This window comes from Astyanax mexicanus, chromosome 1 (assembly GCF_023375975.1).
Source record: "Astyanax mexicanus isolate ESR-SI-001 chromosome 1, AstMex3_surface, whole genome shotgun sequence".
In the NCBI taxonomy this organism is placed as follows: domain Eukaryota; kingdom Metazoa; phylum Chordata; class Actinopteri; order Characiformes; family Acestrorhamphidae; genus Astyanax; species Astyanax mexicanus.
Window position 1 is genome coordinate 29,707,020 of NC_064408.1, and position 19,728 is coordinate 29,726,747.

The 19,728-nt window shown below is 37.9% G+C and overlaps 1 protein-coding gene across 1 annotated transcript; it reads right to left on the reverse strand.

Moving 5' to 3' along the window:
* Nucleotides 1-5,449: 5,449 nt before the first annotated feature.
* Nucleotides 5,450-19,612, reverse strand: LOC103041417 (GAS2-like protein 2A). The gene is made up of 7 exons (XM_007260355.4): nt 18,062-19,612; nt 17,567-17,937; nt 14,764-15,002; nt 13,261-13,368; nt 12,847-12,943; nt 11,165-11,399; nt 5,450-8,274 (listed from the first exon to the last, which is right to left on the reverse strand). Exons 2-7 carry the CDS (start codon nt 17,916-17,918, stop codon nt 6,570-6,572), a joined length of 2,736 nt encoding a protein of 911 aa, XP_007260417.3. The 5' UTR covers nt 17,919-17,937; nt 18,062-19,612; the 3' UTR covers nt 5,450-6,569.
* Nucleotides 19,613-19,728: the final 116 nt, after the last annotated feature.

The following is a 19,728-nucleotide window of genomic DNA, read 5'->3' on the forward strand; positions in this document are numbered from 1 at the left end:
TTGTGTTGTATGCCAAGCATGAATTATGTGCTACCTTTGCCCTTTGATGAAAGATTACAGCTGGAAACGGGTCAGTGGATCATTTTCTTCCAAATTTACACAGCCAATTGCCCAACCCACTCATTGGCACTCCCCTATCACTAGTAATGCCTCAACACAAGGAGGGTGAAGACTAGCACATGCCTCCTCTGATACATGTAAAGTCAGACACCGCCTCTTTTCCAACTGCTGCTGATGCAGCATTGCCGAGTAGCATCACAGCGCACTCAGAGGAAAGTGAAGTGACTCGGTTCAGATACATCAGCTCACAGACACCTTGTGCAGTGGACATCACTCTTTGGAGTGATGAGGGGAGAGAGTGCCATTTACCCACCCAGAGAGAGCAAGGCCAATTGTGCTCTCTGAGGGCTCTGGTAGCCGATGGCAAGCTACATGAGCAGGATTCAAACCGGTGATCTTCTGATCATAGTGGCAGAGCTTAGCCTGCTGGAGGTCAGTGGATCATTTTATATAGTTTACCAGTGGAACAGGGCATAAGAGAATGAGGTGTTGATGTTATTGAAGATAGTCTTATCATATTAAACATATCCAAAGAAACAGCACAATATTGGACAAAAATGTGACCAGTGTAAAATTTATTATCACAAATCAGAAAAGCTGGGACAGTGGAAAGTGCAAATAAAAAAAAATGTAAACATTGTTTCTTACATGTACTTTTTTTTGATTGCCTATGGTTTGTTTTGTCTGGTCAGTTTCATTCAATGTATTAATTAGCATCTATTCCTGTATTTCCTGCAACACGTTTTAAACCAAGTTGTAAATCATTTACCACTTTTTAATGTTGCCATTCCTTTCAACAACATTTAAAATATATTTTGCCACCAAGGATATTAAGCAATGAAATATTTCAGGTGTTCTGTTGTCCCAGTGTTCCTGCAAAACATCTTAAGGTATTCAAAATTGTGGGTTATCAGTAACATGCCTTTAACACTTTGTGGATACTACTTTTGCATCAAATAATAATTACAATCACCTGTTTGAAATCACACCATAATTTAGTTTTTTTTTTTACTTTATTCTTCCCCATTCCATGTTTTTTTTGTAACGTGTTGCAGGCCTGCAATGCAGAAATGAATGTATATTAATAAATTAAATGAAACTGAGAAGACAAAACATACAATATATTGGATTTATACTGTCTGCAATCAAATAAGTAAATGTAATAAACAGTGCTGTTTTTTTTTTGTCATACTATCTCAACTTTGCCTGATTTGGGATTGTACTTATACTAAATAACCAGTAAATAATCAGTATTATCATTTAGTTAATCTTTAAACAGCTGTTCATGTGTACTTCTGCCTCACTCAAAAATGAAAAACTACAGACACACCGGCTCTTTGTGGACAGGTCTGACACCCCTGATCTAAAACTATATAACTCCAATATTTGCCCCCTACTAAACAATGTAAGGTTTAACGTATTATGTCACACACAAACTAGAAGAATCCTGATTTGAATAGAAAGGAGAGTATTCTGTGTATTGTTTTTTTGTTTTGTTTTTGATAGAGAGTTATTGCAAAAATAGCTGAAGGCTGGCCAGTGAATAACATGTTGTATGATATATAGCGACATCCTCAGATCAATATTGATGAACCAGTCTTAATTCTCGGCTTACATCTACAAGTATTGCATTTGGAGGAACCCACTGAGAATGTGATTTATTGTGCACTCTGCCGAATACGTGTCTGGAAATCCCACTGATAAATTATTTATATCCCCCTGTTGGGCTAATGGAGCAACATGGCTGAAATATTTGAAATCCTGATTAAAGGAACAAATGGTTCATTTGTAAAGAGGCTTATCTGATATTGTATAAATCAAATTAGGGCATGTGAAGGATAGAACGTCAGGCTGTTCTTGTTTGCACTAAAACTGATAATAAATCATCTTGCTAGTATCAAGTGACAGTAATTTTTCATTCTGCAAGCCAGCAGTGAGTCCTTTTACCTTAACGGCAATGGGTTATGCACTATATGGACAAAAGTACTGGGACACCTGATCATTTATTGTTTCTTCTTAAATCAAAGGGGTAAAAAAAGCTTATCCTTCTATGGTTGAAGTAACTGGCTTCAGTGTCCGTAAAAGGCAAACGGATTGTATTCAGTAACAAAAGCAATAGTAACACATTACTAACACATTTCCACTGCTCCACAGCTCAATATTGTGGATGCCCCAAGGCATGGTGCCAATAGATTTATGTATTTATTTGCTTCAGAACGTGCTATTCTATTGAGAGACCACTTCAGTTTCTGAATCAGTTTCTCTGATTTAGCTATTTATAGGTATATATTTGAGTAAAATGAACATTGTTGTTTTATTCTATAAATTACTTTTAACATTTCTCTCAAATTCCAAATAAAAATATTGTTATTTAGAGCATTTATTTGCAGAAAATGAGAAATGGCTGAAATAATAAAAAATATGCAGAGCTTCCAGATCTCAAATAATGCAAAGAAAACAAGTTCATATTCATAACGTTTTAAGAGTTCGGAAATCAGTATTTGGTGGAATAATCCAGTTTTTTAATCACAGTTTTTATGCATCTTGGCATGTTCTCCACCACCAGTCTTACACACTGCTTTTGGAACTTTATGCCACTTCTAGTGCAGAAATTTAAGCAGTTCAGCTTGGTTTGATGGCTTGTGATCATCCATCTTCCTTTTGACTATATTCCAGAGGTTTTCAATTTGGTAAAACAAAAAAAATCAACTCATCTTTTTTTAAGTGATCTCTTAAGTGATTTCAAGAACTGTATGTATAGGGACTAGACAAGCTGTGTGTGTACATTTGCACATCTGTATCAGTAATGGATGCAACTTAAATTAGCTGTATGCATTCATTAATCATTATGCATTGATTATTAAAATATTTGGACAAATATAGTTTATATCTGGTACATTACAACGTTGTTGGAGATCACAACAAATATCGTCATATAATGTATAATGTGATAAATAACGCTTGCTAACTGCAGTTTGCAAGGAGTCCATAATCGAAGCCAATTTCTTATCCCTGTAGATAATCAGAGAGAGAGAGAGAGAGAGAGAGAGACACACACACACACACACACACACACATAAGGGCGCAGCTGCCCTAGTGTGACAGACTGTGGTTTGAGGAGGCTATAAATAGCTCCAGACGTATGCCAGGAGTTATTTATAAAGACTGCAAACTGCAGCCACACACACAAGTGTGCAAGGTGACTTAGAAACTGCCAACAGGAAGGTGCACCTCATTAAAAAGTGATCACATTAAGATGTCAAGTGTCTACTGTTCATCTGGGGATACACAAACGCAACCTGCATTCTCATCAAGTTCCTGCAACTGTGTCATGTCCTGTGTAGTCTGCAGCTGCAGCAGAGGCAGGCGCACCATGTGGCCTCGGTTGCTCGATCCTGCCGCTTCGCGCTTTGTAACATCAGGAAAATTAGACAGTTTCTGACGCAACAGGCCACCCAACTCCTGGTACAAGCAGTCGTCATCTCACGCCTCGACTACTGCAATGCCCTGCTAACTGGCCTCCCGGCCTGTGTAGTAAAACCACTCCAAATGATCCAGAATGCAGCAGCACGTCTGGTCTTCAACCAACCAAAACGGGCACATGTCACCCCGCTGCTCATTGAGCTCCACTGGCTACCAGTTGATGCTCGCATCAAATTCAAAACTCTTACAATCGCCTACAAGGTGATGACAGAACAGGCTCCTTCCTACCTGCACTCGCTCCTGAAGGCTTACGCTACCTCCCGGCCGCTGCGCTCCTCCAATGAACGTCGCCTCGCTTTGCCAAACATTCACACAAAGCAATCCAGACTGTTCTCATACAGAGTTCCCCAATGGTGGAACAAACTACCTTCCACTACCAGATCAGGAGAATCTCTCGCTATCTTTAAGAGACTCCTGAAGACAGAGATCTTCAAAGAGCACTTACTCTCCTAACACCTCTAACACACTAACTACTTCTAACCTCATTTCCTTCTTCCCCTCATTCACTTCTCTATCCCTTTATTTCCCTTCGACCTCCTTTAAGCCCTATCTAAAAATGGGTTATCTAAATTCCTATTACTTTTGTACTTCATTATTGTAAGTCGCTTTGGACAAAAGCGTCTGCCAAATGAAATGTAATGTAATGTAATGTAATGTAATGTAATGTATGGCCACATGCTCAGAGTGATGCTTGTGTATCTCTTGTGCTGTGTGTGACAGGGCACAAGTTCCTCTCTAGCAGAGCCCGAGGCTGTGAAACATCCGACTGTGTGCAATAATGTGGTGTGCACTCTTCTATTTTCCCAGCCCACCAGCTGCTCTGTGCTTCTTCTCTGTAAAAAAGCTTATTTGATAACGTAGAAGCATGTCAACTGGAGCGATGCTGTGAACACGTAGTACATTCAAAATTCTCAGTGCTGTTCCAACCTGTGCTCACAGTAATGGGAACAAAATGAAATGTTAAGGCTTTTTGATGAAAGCTTGGTTAAGCACAGCAGGAATGATTTGTCTAATCTAAAGCCAACAGAGATAAAAGAATCAGCTTTCTGCACTTCATGACAGGTAATCATGGATTCTCCTGAATTTATTCACTTGTTAATTAAGTCTCAGGGATGGCAAAAGTAATTCTGAAACATCTAAAAACATTAAAGCAGTTATCATGAACACTTAGAATAGCTAAGAATTGAATACACTGAAATGCCAAAATCATGTGCCAAAACCTAGTATTGTGTCCCATGACTTTTGCCATGTCCTATGGAAGTACGATGCACTCGGACCTGTGGGATATGAGTGTGGGGCCTCCTGCATTAAATGTGGATGTGATTTCTGCCAAAGTCACTTGCCTTTGCTAATGGACAATTCGAGCCAGATGTCACTAGTCATGATTATTATCACCCACTGCACTGTCTACTGTGGGTGGTATTGCCTTCTATAGAGAATTCCTGGTGCACACAACACTGTGGATTGAGGAATGCTGAATGCTCACACATCTTCAAAAAAGAAAACACCTCACAATGTATACAAGTGTGGGCATTCCCAAGCTTTTCCTTCTCGTGATCAATTTCCCATCTACTATTCCATGACTTGATGTATTGTATTAGTGTATGGTTTATTAATAGGATGTAGCTCCCTAATTAGTGACAGTCTTCCAAGGTAAACTATATGGACACTAGTATTGGGATGCCCACTAATGCATTGTTTCCTTCAAAACCAAGGATATTAACGTTGTTGGCGTAACTTTGTCTACTGGAGCATTGCTCTATGGATCTGATTACATTAACTGACGAAGGCATTAGTAAGGTCAGGATGTTGCATGATCGCCACCCCACTATATAATCCACATCTGCCATTAGTCATGGTAACAACAGGTCATCGTTTACCTGCTACAGACATCAAATTTGGGACATTTTTCAGAGCCATAAAACTTTATTACGTTCATTGTCCTCCATAAAATGTGCCTTTTCTTTGTTCTGAACGTAAGGTAGTGCTTGTCCCAGTATAAGAAATAAAAACTTATATTCAGTATCATTTATTTCATAGAACAGAACAATCCCGTAATAAAGGTACATTTACTGTATATGCTAATGCGTAAACTGGCTAAACAGCCTTTCTCAATAGTGCAAATACAGCTCTGAAAAAATAAGAGACCACTTAAAAATGATGTGTTTCTTTGATTTTACCAAAATGAAAACCTCAGGAATATAATACCTCTTAAATTTATTTGGCATAAGGTTATCCAAAAGCAGTGTGAAAATATGCCAAGAGGTATGAAAACTGTAATTAAAAAAACAGCGTTATTCCACCAAATATTGATTTCTGAGCTCCTAAAACTTTATGAATATAAGCTTGTTTTCTTTGCATCATTTGAGGTCTGAAAGGTCTGCATCTTTCTTGTTATTTCAGCCATTTCTTATTTTCTGCAAATAAATGCTGTAAATTACTATTTTTATTTGGAATTTGTGAGAAATGTTGTCCGTAGTTTATAGAATAAAACAACAATGTATATTTTACACAAACATTTACCTATAAAGAGCAAAATCAGAGAAACTAAATCAGAAACTAAAGCGGTTTCTTATTTTTTTCCAGAGATGTATACTGCCTAAAATTGCTAACTAATGACACAGCTTTCTACCAACTGGACCTCCTGATAGATGTTGGAACATTTTCCATGCAAATAGTTACCAGCCATGTTTACCTTAGGCTCATATACAGCTGTTCCAAATTGGCAGATTTTAATTTGTTATTTTGGAAAAGTATCAAATTTACATGTTAAATATAGCACATAATAGTGTTGCAAAAAATGCTATAAAAACATACACAAAAATAGAGCTTCCCTTTCTATTGACTACACTATGGGTATAAAAAGAATTAAGCGCTATTAAATTCTGTCACAGTGTACCTTTGTCATAATAGAAAACTTGTAAACTTGCATATGTAGTAGTTATATGTAGAGTTATCTGCTAATTGCTAATTTCTGAGATACAAAAATGGCACAAACTATGATATGTAAGTTAATCTATTAACTTTTAAACCCAGGTTTCAAGTTCCTGATCAATCACAGGCTGCTGATCAGTCCCTTGGCACTTTATGTCACATGTCGAGGCTGTGGGGCTGGATTTAGATGGAGTTTGGAATTTTTTCCTGTGGTGTCTCTGGGTGGAAGCTCTACGAGGAGAATTGAGCCTGTCTTTTGGCACCTTTGACTGAGTGGCTTCTCCCGGGTATTGATTTCCCCTGTAGGACACTGGTTTAGGGATCTTTGAAGGTCTTTTGTCAGGTCTGTGGTCTCGTCTGGGGTGTATACAAAGCTTCAGTTTCATCTTATATATGGACGGCACTCTTTCTGGCTTTTTTAATGACCTTTTTTGACGGAAAGAAGAGTTTCGAGACTTTTCCTGTTTGAAAGTCCCAGAGTTTGATGAATTGCTTGATGCCAAATCTGTCTCCACAGTTGCGTTGGCTTCTGGCACCTTGGAAGGTTCGACAGAATCTTTTGACTCCATACTAGAACCAAGGGATGACCAGGAACTGGCAACAGAATGTTTAGAAATGTCCAAGTGGCTTGAGTGAGTGTCTGTATGATTTATGTCCTTTTTGCCTCTGAAACCTCTAGAATTATTGTACACCCAGCTCTCAAGAGACACCTTCTCAAGTGACTTCTTTCCATTCGAGAGCTCACCAATGACAGCCTCAAACCTAGTCTCCTTGGCATCATTTGGTGTAGAAGCAGAAGCGGATGGGGGGATAGAAGGATTCTGGATCTCATGTGAGATCTCTTGTGTGGTCAGAGGAGTTGCAAGGCGAGTATTGTACTGGTCATTATCAGAGTCACTGGTGTCAGAGTCCATGCTGAGCTGCTGCAGATTAGATAGTATCTCTTCCTCAAGGCTCTGGTACAGTACAGCTTCTTGAGAGGGAGTGATTGGAGGAGGAGTGAAGAGGTATCTATTGTCAATCTCCTTCTCTCCACTGCACGCATCCATATTAGAGACTCTTCCAGAAGGATGAATATCAGTGTCTTTGGAGTTTGACTTGCTCGAGATTTGTACAGACTGTGCTGGAAGGTTCAAGTATTGCTTCTTGTCCTGTCCAACTGGAGAAGGTGTAATTCTTGCTGAATGGTCTGAGTAACCAGCCAGATGCCCTTTCCCTGTTGGTGTAAGGGATCTAGTGTGTGTTTTTCCTGACACAACACCCATTGACCCTTTAGATGGGCAAAATGTGCGAATGAAGTCAGGACTCCTCCTTGCATTCCCATTGTCATCCGCTTCTTGAATGCTAATGGTGGGGGGCTGATGAGTTATCACACTGTTTTTGTTGGTATTATGCTGTAAAACTGGGGTAATGCACTGGATAGGCCTAGCTGATACTGAGCCAACTAGCCTCTCTGGAACACACTGCATCTCATGGTTGCTTTTTGACCCAGCTGTGGCAGTTTGTCTTAGTTTAAAGGCAAACTGTGACTTTGTCCAGTTTTGATTCAACTTGTTGTCTGGGCCTTGCTGGTGAGAGCTCTGGTTCTGGACCTTTTGGAGCACCAGGGGTGTACTGGGACGCTGTTTTTCAGGCTGTGGTGGGGTGGAGGGGCGAGCTGGTCTAGGAAGACTGCTAGTTAGACGTGGAGAGGGAGATACCCGAGTAGATTCTCTGCCTTTCCTGCTGGTGGACTTCAACACCTTACTCTCTGAGTGTGTCTGTCTGCAAGGCAGGATGACTGCTTTCTCCTTCAGTCTGAAAGAAGAACCGCATAACCAGTTCAGCCTCTGGATGTTGTATTTTATTGTAAACCTATTTACAGTTACATGCATCAGACATTGACTTTATGATTAGCTGTTTACCAGAAAAGCACTTATAGTTGTTTTGAGCTAAATATACTGGGCTGTGACTAAGCACTTGTTTGAAGAGAATGCACCACTTAGGTTCAAGCATATTGCATTACACCACAGTGATTCAGATGAAGTGTCAGATTTTAAATGTCAGAACAAAGAGGCTAAGCTGTATCAAAGCCTTATTAACATTTCTAAGATCCCAGCAAAAGGTTTACAAGCTTAGGTCCTTCATTGCTAGTTGTCATGACAGATTTTCAACATTACTCCACTGAGACCTATTACAAGCAGTCTCACAAATGAAAACTCATAATCATAATCTCAGTAGGTATTGTGGTCAGACCAAAAACATGTTTTATTATTTCAATGTTTAAATCAGCTTTCTATAGAATTATACCATACCTTAGAATAACAGTTTTAAAATCATGTTGATGCTACACCTGCTATAAGGAAAATATAAGCATCTCTATATTTGCTATTCTGGGCTTAGCATGCCACTAACTTCACTATGTAAGTTTGGTGGAGCAGGCAAGAAAGCATCCATGAGAATACAGCATATCCAGAGTTGAATTAATGTTAAATTCTGTAATATTTCTTTTCTGTGCTTCTTTCACTTCAGTAATGAGTCAGAATCTCTCAGCTTGTCCAGAAATGCAAAAATGTATAATTTCTAGAATTACACTTCCCACTTACCCAGGAGCAAGTAATGCCCATTCGTGCAGAATACTGGCAGTTTATGCGTTATAAGGTATCAAATAACTCATCCAGCACTTGCAGTTCTCCAAAGCAAGAGCACAGAATGTAAAATGTATTTTCAAGCAGGGTGAAACATTGTACTGCAGGATACACTAGAACTGTATTATAGTCCAATCATTTTTACATTGTGTATACAATGAAGTTTCAAAAATGGAGTAAATATGGTTTACTTCTGGCCATTTATAATTAAAGATTTAGATGAATGGAAAATCTAATTTTATTTGAAATAAATGCTTGTGTGACAGGACCTTGGGCTTTCAAACACCACATGTGTGCCCCTGAGCTGTTTTTGAAGTCTATTTACTATATGCATAATAATTGTACTCAAATTAAGTATATTAGTATATATAATTGGTTAACATTTGTTTAAAGTTTGAGAGTTAACTTTAAACTTTCAAACTATTCATGAAACTACAGTAATCTGAAAGTGAATTTAGTCTTAACTGAAATATTTTTCCTTCCCCTTTGTCTAAGGATTTATTACTATAATTAAATAACCATACATTAGACACTCTCGCTGGTAATTAAATTTGTATAAAGCTGAGGCTCTGGGACAATAACAATAATTTAAAATCATTTCACATATAATTATTGTGCTCAGGTGTAAGGCAATGATGCTGTTTTTGATGATGATGTGACAGGAGTTTGATTCATTATAATCAAGTGCTGAATAGCTTCCGCTGTAAGTAGGATGATTAAGGACACAGGAGAGCAGATATTTTTCTGAGCAGCATGCTTAAGAATTATCTAATTGGTTAGACTCAACAGACACAAGTGAAGGTGAGTACCAAAGGCTGAAGGCTTGAATGGATTTCTGTCACCCTGACAGTTAGAGCCTTAGTAGAATGAAATGCTGACACAAAACCTTCCAGTTCAGCATTTTGGCATGTAAATTACCTCAATATTAATGCAAATGTGTGTCTTTCTGGATTAAAAGATGGGTTTTTAACACATATAGGGCAGGGCAACATCACAATATAATTTTGTTATTAAAATAAATTCCATCACAAAAAGCGTATAGTTACAAAGTGGGGTGGAAAAGTTCTAAAGGACAGCGATCTAAAGTCAATAATATTGTCTATTGTTTTTAATTATATATCATAAAAGGTTCATGTATGTGTCCCAATACTTTACTTGAAAGCCTTGGGGATACTTTGTTAGCATAAGCTTATTTATGTACCGTGCCGGCATCACACCTAAGCCTAAGCTCTGTAATTGAGCAGCTTTACAGACAAGTAAATAACTACTAACTATATTTAATCATCTATTTTTAAAAAATTAAGTATTGCTCATGCTCCTCAGTCTCGTATCTGCCCTATCTAGGTCTAATTAGTCTGCTGTTTTATTAAAGGTTTCATTGGCCTCATACTGTGTCTGATGTCTGTGGCATTCAGTGACATTCAGTAATTGATTGCTTTTTGCCGCATTTCTTGGCACCCCTGAGAGACAACTGGCATGCCTTCAAATATATAATTTAAAATTCAGTGGTTTTAAAATTACATCAGAGAAGTGTTGAAACGCCATAGGCCCAGTGCTATTATATGTTTTACTGTGTTACACCCTAAAGAAACTTCTACACTTTCTGGGATCATATATATATCAAAGTGGCTGATTTGCATTTTTACCTTGGTGTTACATATTTGGCATCATCAGGGTTCAAACGCATAAACTGATTAGGACAGGGTGAATGCCTTTTAAGCTTTATAAGACATAATGGGATTTTGTTTAGAAAAACATGTATTTTAAAAATGCTGAGTTTTCTCCAGTGACCACAAAACTGTGGAGAAAATGAACAATGCACAAAATGCTGGCATAAATGTGTCAGTGAAAAAAATAGGCATTATTCATGAGCAAAGGAATGCACAGTTACTTGTTTTGAACTTTGCTATTTATTTCATTTAAATTATGTCTGTGTCTAAAACGCAAGAAGTGCTAACATGATTGCATGTTTCCCCACAATGATTTCTAAATACACAAAATAACTATGTGATCATTATATAGAAAAAAATACACTGTGAACAGACCAGTCATCCACTTACTTATTAGGAGAGGGACAATTCCGGGAACTTGGATCTGGGGATTTGGAAAGCCTGGGTTGAGGACTCGCTCTTTGAGTTCTGGTCGATGCTGAAGGGGTCCAGAGCACTGGCTCCAGGGGGGATTGGACTCGGGTTAGCAGCAGAGTGGTCTGAGATCCAGTCTGGCTCTCTGGTCCGCATGGCATGGCTTTGATCTCATGGACTGGTGTGACTGGGCGCTGCGCCAATTTATGAGCTGGCAAGCGAGTGAAGGAGAGAGAAATTGATTGAGAAAAACAGAGAAAGAGAGAAAGGATAGACTTTTGAACTCATCAGAACTTGGGTTATGTAACATCGGAAGGAATAAAGTGAGGCATAGGTTAAATGAGCTTATAATTAGGAACTTAGAAATCAAAACTACTCATGACAATGCAATACTGACAAATTCTTAGCAGACAGAGGCAAATTTCCACCATTCAAATGATTTGAAAAGATTTTAATTACTGGTTAAGAGATTCAAATCACTTAAAAAAAAATCAAAAGGCTGTTATAAAGATTCAAATTCTTTGTATGTGACCTGGGTTTATAAACATTTTGAACTGGTCTATTTATACAATGTTGCTACTGCATTCTTCAGCACTGCCTGACAGACAGCTTACACTCTAGTGACACTCTCGCAGTGCAGCTAGGTTGACAGTCTTAAAAAATGTATTGTATAAAATAATGGGGTTCTTGTTGGCTTCCCTGAACTGTGCCTCATTTAAAAAGATCTCTGGGCTGAAAAAAACACTGACTGCAGCCTAAACCAGCTGTATGTAAAGCAGATTTAATGATATCACAAAAACTAATTCAGTAAATTTTATTTAAAAATGTGAAGGGAAATACCATAGTTGCAATAGGATTATACATACCGGTACACTATACGTCCAAATGTTTGTGAATACCTCTTCTAAAAATGCATTCAGCTATTTAAAACTGTACCTACTGCTGATAAAGATATGCAAATGCACATACACAGCTTGTTTAGTTCCTGTGGAGGAGTACTGCCGATAGAATAGTACTCTCTGAAGCAGATAAACATGAAACCACTGGCACCATGCATGAGCTGTAGAGCAGTGGAAGAACTGTGTTCTTTAGATGGTGATGGTGCTCAATCTAATACTTCTGGCCTGAGCAGTCAAGTTCAGAAGCTGGGAATGAGTTTGGGTGCTAATTATCCAACATCCTGACCTTATTAAAGCTATCACTAAATGCAATCAAATTAATTACAACCATGTGATAGTATAGACAGGTACTCTAACAAAAGCATGATAAAACCCCTTTTCATAACCTTGATTTTGGAAAAACCAGTGAAAATATACAGGTGTCCCGATATTCATTTGACAATATTTATTGACCTAAACTGTTATCCTGAAATCAGGATCAGTTATTCCTGTTTACTTTCCTTGTAGGTTGCTTTAAATGCTTTCCTGTTTTGTGTCAGAGTGAGCTTTATTTTTAGCCTTCAGAAAGGGAAATGTTAGATTTATTCAAAAACACATCTCATGTCCTTTCATCACACTCCACAAAAAGAGGCATACTCAGATATGAAGTATCAGACATAGCATAAGCCACTGGTTTAAAATGCATGCCTTATGTAACAGCTAATGGAATGCTGGTAGATGAGTGTGTGTGTGTGTGTGTGTGTGTGAGAATGGTCTCACTGAGAGATGTGCAGCGGCAGGGGTCATGCTTGTCTAGATAGTGCTGCAGGGTGTCCCATCCTCCGCCCACTCTCACCATTACATGATTCCTTAAGATCTGCGCAAACAATCATTTAATGAAAACATTGTTCTAGTATGCTATGCCATTACTAACTGACTGTCTGTATCAATTAGGTTTAAAAGCATATTTATTTATAAACATCTACGCAATCTGCCTCAATTTTTTTTATTTTATATTTAAAAAAAACAGCATGTTTTTCAATCCTGACAGATAAATGAGAGAACAGAAGCAGGGACAAAATGAGAATCAGTCTGAAAGTGTGAAATAGAATTACTTATATGAGAGTGGATGACAGAGAGAAATGGGGGGCTGAGAGAGGAAGAGTGATAAAAAAGACCCTGGGGTTTATTTACTCGCACAAATATGAGAGTACTGGAGTCTCCAACTCTATATTTTCCCTCCGATATCTTCACCATGGGGAACTGGGTGGGACAAGTGCAACGACTTATCAGATGCTGAACCTGCACACACGAGAGATAAAGACACACACACCGTTTATTGAAGTCCCTCATACTGAGCCTGCCTGATTCTGATCCCTTTATCAGCTCAATACATCAGAAAGGCAGCAACAGGCTGCTGTAGTTCAATAGCAACAGAAGCCACAAATCAAAATGCCATCAGCAGAAGCTGTGTGCGCTTTTGCTTGACGAGCTTTCACATTTTTACAATATATGAACCATCCGTCTCCACTGACAACATTGTGTAAACCTGTCTACAGATATACTGCTGATTGTGATGGAGGCTTGTTCAAGGTTATGCCTCATCCCTGTCAGCATTAACCTTTTATAGGCTTTGCAAAAACAAGCACTGCATAACTGCAGTTTGCCGAAATCTAAATTTGATTAAGGTAAAGGTAGTGTAAATATGCTATACTATCTTAACACTGTAACATATTAAATATTTTATATACACAGATTATCAATAACATTATGACCACCTACTTATTTATTTTTTCACTGTCCATTTTTAAGCTGTACTGACCAGCTAAGGGCACTTTTTTCTATAATACAGACAACCATCTGTTTTTCAAATGTCAGGACCCCAAAAGGCCACCACAGAAAATATGTTATTTGGATGGTGAGTTATTCTCAGCGCTGCAGTTACACTGACGTGGTGGTGGTGTGTTGTGAAGGTACGAGTGGATCAGGTGCTGCTGTGCTGCTGAAGTTTTTACACACTGTGTCTGTTCACTGTCCACTCCATTACCCCCTCCTAGCTCCTGCTTCACACTGTAAATGTAAAGTCAGAGACAGAAGCTCATCTGTTGCTGAATAGTTTTCAGTAGTCATCCTACAGTCCTTCATAAATGGTCACAAGATGCTGCCCACAGTGACACTATGGTGTTTAAAAGCCATCCGATCCACTTGTAGTACAACATACACTAGCACACCACCATCATGTCAGTGTCACTGCACTGCTGAGAATGACCTTCCACTAATACTTTGCATGCCACTGTAAATATATATAAACAGTTTATGCATAAATATTTCACAGAAACGGTTTATATTTTTACTAACTGCTAAGAGGAATGACTGAACACCTTGTCAATATGTAAAAACAACCTTTAGAGGTTAATATAAAAAAGGTAACTGGAGGCCAGCTGTGAAATTCTGCACGGTTTGTATTACTCTGATGCTTGTTTAAGAATTTTCTTTGGAATATACTGCATAGCAGATATTGTAGCAGCATTAATCAGAAGATTTGAAAATCAAGGCTTTTACTTTTAAGGAAAAGACGTGTATGAAAACCTACGAGTGAACATCTATTTGAGTAGTGTTATTACAAAATACTAATAAATCTGACAAAACTGGACCCTGCCCCTCCCTGCCCCACATTACAGATCCCAGACCGGTCACCATCTCATCCAGATTCTGAGTACTCTGTAAGCATCTCTGGACCACAGGTTGTGGTGTATCTTGTGCAGTCATCTCCATCTCTTCACGGATCTCCTCCTCAATCTCCTGCTCAAGCTGGATGAGGACAGGAGCAGCCATGCCGAAGCGAGAGGCCCGCCGGGCCACCTCGAGAAGGCACAGCACAAAATTCTTCTCATTCTTTCGTAGGACAAGGTCGTCTGTCTCGAACATTAAAACATCTGCGGGAGAGAGAGAGAGAGAGACTGAAAGTGGTTAACTGGATCAGATCAGCATGCCAAGAATGCGTATACCACAGTCTAGAGCCCTTGTAATCACATTCCACTTTGTAGACATTCAATGTCTCTGTGTGTTCAGGGACAGTATTTGGCACACATAGTGACCTTTAGTGTTGTGTGATGATTTATTGTTCTGATCTTGACATTCTTTTTTTGAGAATGAATAATTTAATTAAAAACACTAATGATAAGAATTTACTTAGTTATTCAAAACCTCAGCAACTACAGATCAGGTAAAAACAAAATGAGGGTCGGCAATTGCTGAGGGAAATAGTGCATCAAAGTCACTGGTCTTTGCTAATCAGAATTATTTAGCATTACCATTAGCAGCACAATTAATGAATATGCCATGGGTTTCCATGTCTAAGCAGTTGCATTGCAAGCCTTACAAAATCAAGGTCAGATGGAGTGGTGCAGTGGAAATGTATTCTGTGGGGTGACTAATCCTGCTTCTGTCTCTATCTGACAGTCTGATTGATGAGTCTGGTGAATATGATGAATGTCATGAGAACACTCAGAAAGGTGCCTGACTGCACTGTGTAAAGTTTGGTGGAGGAGGGATAAGGATATGGGGTTGTTTTTTCAGTGGCTGCTTAGTTCCGGAAAGGAAAGGGAAATCTTAATGCTTCTGCATACCAAGACATTTTGGATAACTGTATGTGTCCAACCTTGTGATCACACTTTGGGAAAGGTCTTTTTCTGATTTTGCATTACTCCATATAGTCTTAGTTGCGTGTGGATGAACTTTTTCCCATTAAACACGTGTGGATTTAGGTATAATATGTTGGTGCTCTCTAACTTTTGTCCATATAGTGCGTGCGGTCTCTTACAAGTAACGGAAGTAAGTTATCCCTTCCATTCTGCTAATTTCCAGTGCAGAGAGGGATTGTTACAGTTGTAAAAATAAAACCACAAGTCATTTGGTTCAAGATCAATATATTGTGTCCTTTGTGTCTGCAGCATAGTCATTTAAATTATATATTAACACTGAGCAACAAAACATTTTATTGATCCTTAATGTATCTTCTGTTTTTTTTTATATGGCGGTGTTTTTCCTGCAGGCACGTATTAGATATTATCTAATGTCACGACCAATATTCAAGCTGAATTTAACATCTATTGATGTTGGTGGACAGCTGGGTTGTTTGTCATATCTGCATTGATGCCTGGTTTAATTGACAGTCTGTAAGATTTTGATGAGAATGTGTAATTACACTGAGCATGCTAAAAGATCATTTTAAAACATGAATTGTGGTGCAGTTCCTCACACTTGTTGCTCAGGTGACCAGCAAAAGCTATTATACCCAGAAAATGACCCCAGGACCAACCAGTCAACCTTCAGAAGGTCCCTGATGCCATTTATTCTAATAGTTTACTTTCTCCCCACTCAAGAACACTACTACTTTCAATTTAATAGAGACAAATCTTAATTGAACAACTCAACTTGTATATATAACAAAAAGTTAGGCACATGTTTTAGGCACTTCAGGTAGTCATTTAGTTATTTTTTATAAAATTATCAAGCTATTAAAATGTCTTCATACTGTCATCTTAGGATAAACATCCCTTACATAAAGTACCCAGCTGGTATTTTATCGTTGAGTCAACGTTGATGTTATGGTTGAATCAACGTTGGATTTAGTGTTGATTTTGAAAAGTTAATCTACATTGATATGGCACTGTATGCCATGATGAAAAATGAACAATTTGATTTTTTTCTCTCTTTGAATATACTTCTTTGAGAAGTAGAAACTGTACAACTACAAACAAAAAGCAATTAAAAGTAGCTAGTAACTAGAAAATCCTATGATTAACAGAGAGTTAACAATAAAGTTACATCACTGTAGTAAAGCTGAGTATAAAGAATGATGCCCACCACTACCAATCTGACTGAACATTTGATCTCACAAACACAAAAGTAAAACAAATAGTACATGAACATACCCCCAGATATGGTGAAGAATTGGTGCCAAATTAAAAAGCAGTTACTGCAAAAGGAAGTACAACCTCTTTTTCATCCCTCCATTCAACCGGTTTTTTTATTATTGTATGGTTATGACATTTAAAATGCTAACTAATTCAAAGGCACATTTGAAAGGACATTATGTTGAATAAATGTTATACATTCAATGTTTGCACAACCATTTAACATTAAATAACATACATTACTTCAATAAATATTTCAACCACATTTTAACGTTGACGTTTTTTGTGAAAATAAATAAGTAAAGTAAAAATAAATAAACAAATAAATATCTAATTATTCTTTAGGCTCCTATCTTTATTGGCTTCAACGCTTCAGTATTTCTTGGTATCTCTCGTCCCTCAAAAACAGTTTATATTACTCAATTGTTCGAGCTAATACTGCCACCTTGTGGAAAAATTACGACTCAAATCTATTTGAGAAGAGATTTAAACTAGTTGAAGGAACTTAATACACGTATTATTAAGGTTATGTGTGTCTCACATACTACAGAACGAGAATTATTTAAGAAAACAGTAATTACCTTTAATGTACATCTGATTTCGACACCAGTTGATGAAATTAGACACGTTGTCCCGGGCTAGGAAGGTGGCGGGCTGGGCTGACCTGACGAAAGTAACTCCAGATGTGGGCAGCTGCAGGTGTGTGTGTCCGTGTTTGTGTCCGAAGTCCTCGGCCACCCGGGTCACGTTGTTGGCGTGGTCGCAGAGCAGCACGCCGGTCTCCATCAGCTCCAGCAGGTTGTTGACGGTCAGGTCCAGGCGGTACAGGTCCTTCAGCCACTCGGCCAGGTCCTCCTTCATCGCGTACAGATACTCTTCACTCGACCTGAACGGCTTGATGCTCTGACTGGAGGCGTGCTCGATACCAGACATACTGAGAAAGTGCTCGATTCTAAAGTAAAGGAGAAAATCTAATTTAAGTGCGTAAAACTAAAACTAACTTACAGCCTTCATAGCTTTAATAAAGTGTCGTTAGCGCTTTTTACCAAAACAAACAGCTTACGCTCCTTGTTTACCTTAGTTAACCTAGCCAGCTAATAGCTTTCCCACACGGAGCCGACGCAATATTAGTTCATAATATACAACCACACCATGATCCTAATAAAGCAGAATTATTATTACAGCGTCTAAAATCCTCTGTAAATAATCCCTCACTCGCTCATGAGTTTCTGAAGGTTTTACTTCGCAGGTAGACTAAACTAACTCGCCCCGTTGCCCGTGGTTACAGAGAGCGACTCCTTTCAAACACTCCGCTTTAACCGTTGCATTACCATCACCCAGATACAGCTCACCTGAACACAGCTTCCTACAGTATATAATCACCCTTTTTCTACAGTACAGCTCTGAAACAAAAATAAGAGACCACTTTAGTTTCTGAATCAGTTTCTCTGATTTTGCTATTTATAGGTATATGTTTGAGTAAAATAAACATTGTTGTTTTAGTGTATAAACTACAGACAACATTTCTCCCAAATTCCAAATAAAAATATTGTAATTTAGAGCATTTATTTGCAGAAAATGAGAAATGGCTGAAATAACAAAAAAATGCAAAGCTTTCAGACCTCAAATAATGCAAAGAAAACAAGTTCATATTCATAAAGTTTTTTTAGAATTCAGAAATCAATATTTGGTGGAAAAACCCTGTTTTTAAATCACAGTTTTTATGCATCTTGGCCTGTTCTCCACCAGTCTTACACGCTGCTTTTGGATAACTTTATGCCACTCCTGGTGCAAACATTCAAGCAGTTCAGCTTCAGTAGACGGACCTTTTCCTACAGTAGTAAACTAAAAAACGACAAAAATGGAAATACTTTTTTTTTTTCACTAGACGGTGACAATACAAACACTATAACAATATAGTAACAATAAATATTTTTGTTTATACTTAATGAACATGCAATTAGAATTATACAGGATATAGAATGTTTTCTTTTGTACATTTTATAGTTTTCTTTGATTTGGGTTTTTAAGCATGTTTTCATAATGTTTCATAGGCACATCTGATATTCATTATTTTAGCTGTTCAGAAATTAATCCTTTTATTTCACAGAATACTTCTCGTGTTGTCTCAATACTAAGCTGAGGTAAAGTTTAAGCTGTCCGCCCTGTTGTGGTAAAATATTATGGTTATTAAAATAACTGTCGAAAATAAAAATGTATCTTTAAAACAGAACAAGGTCATCAAAATGTCTGCAAATTTACATCAACCACATTTTTATCAAATGCCAGTTTTCACTAAAACGGTCCTGTTGACAGCTGTGCAACAGGATGGACAATTTTAGTATAACTGACATTTGGGGGCATGCATACAAGTGAAAATATTAAAAGATTATGTTGGGAAAATATGATCTGTGTATGTTATTTATTTAATATTTAATATATTCTTTTTGTACCAAGCAAATTAATGTACAACATGCATGGCTATAGTGAATGCCCACATTGCAGTGACGGTGCTGTTTAGCCCTAATACACTATATGGATAAAAGTATCCTCACACCTGCTCATTCATTGTTTACTGTTTAAAAAAACATTGCACTCATGTACACACCAATTCTGGATACTTGGTAAGATGCTAGTTACATTGCAAAAATCATGTTTTCATTATTTCTCCAGATCACATTATTTAAGCAAAATGTTGCTACGGTTTATTATTTTAAAGTGTAAAACCAAGACAAATCCCAAA

Excerpts from the sequence above, each read along its gene's own strand:
- LOC103041417 (XM_007260355.4), bottom strand. The coding sequence starts at position 17,918 with ATGTCTGGTATCGAGCACGCCTCCAGTCAGAGCATCAAGCCGTTCAGG. Across the intron at positions 12,944-13,260 it reads GTACTCTCATATTTGTGCGA|ATCTTAAGGAATCATGTAAT; the intron begins GTAAATAAACCC and ends TTGTTTGCGCAG. Across the intron at positions 8,275-11,164 it reads AATTGTCCCTCTCCTAATAA|ACTGAAGGAGAAAGCAGTCA; the intron begins GTAAGTGGATGA and ends TTCTTCTTTCAG.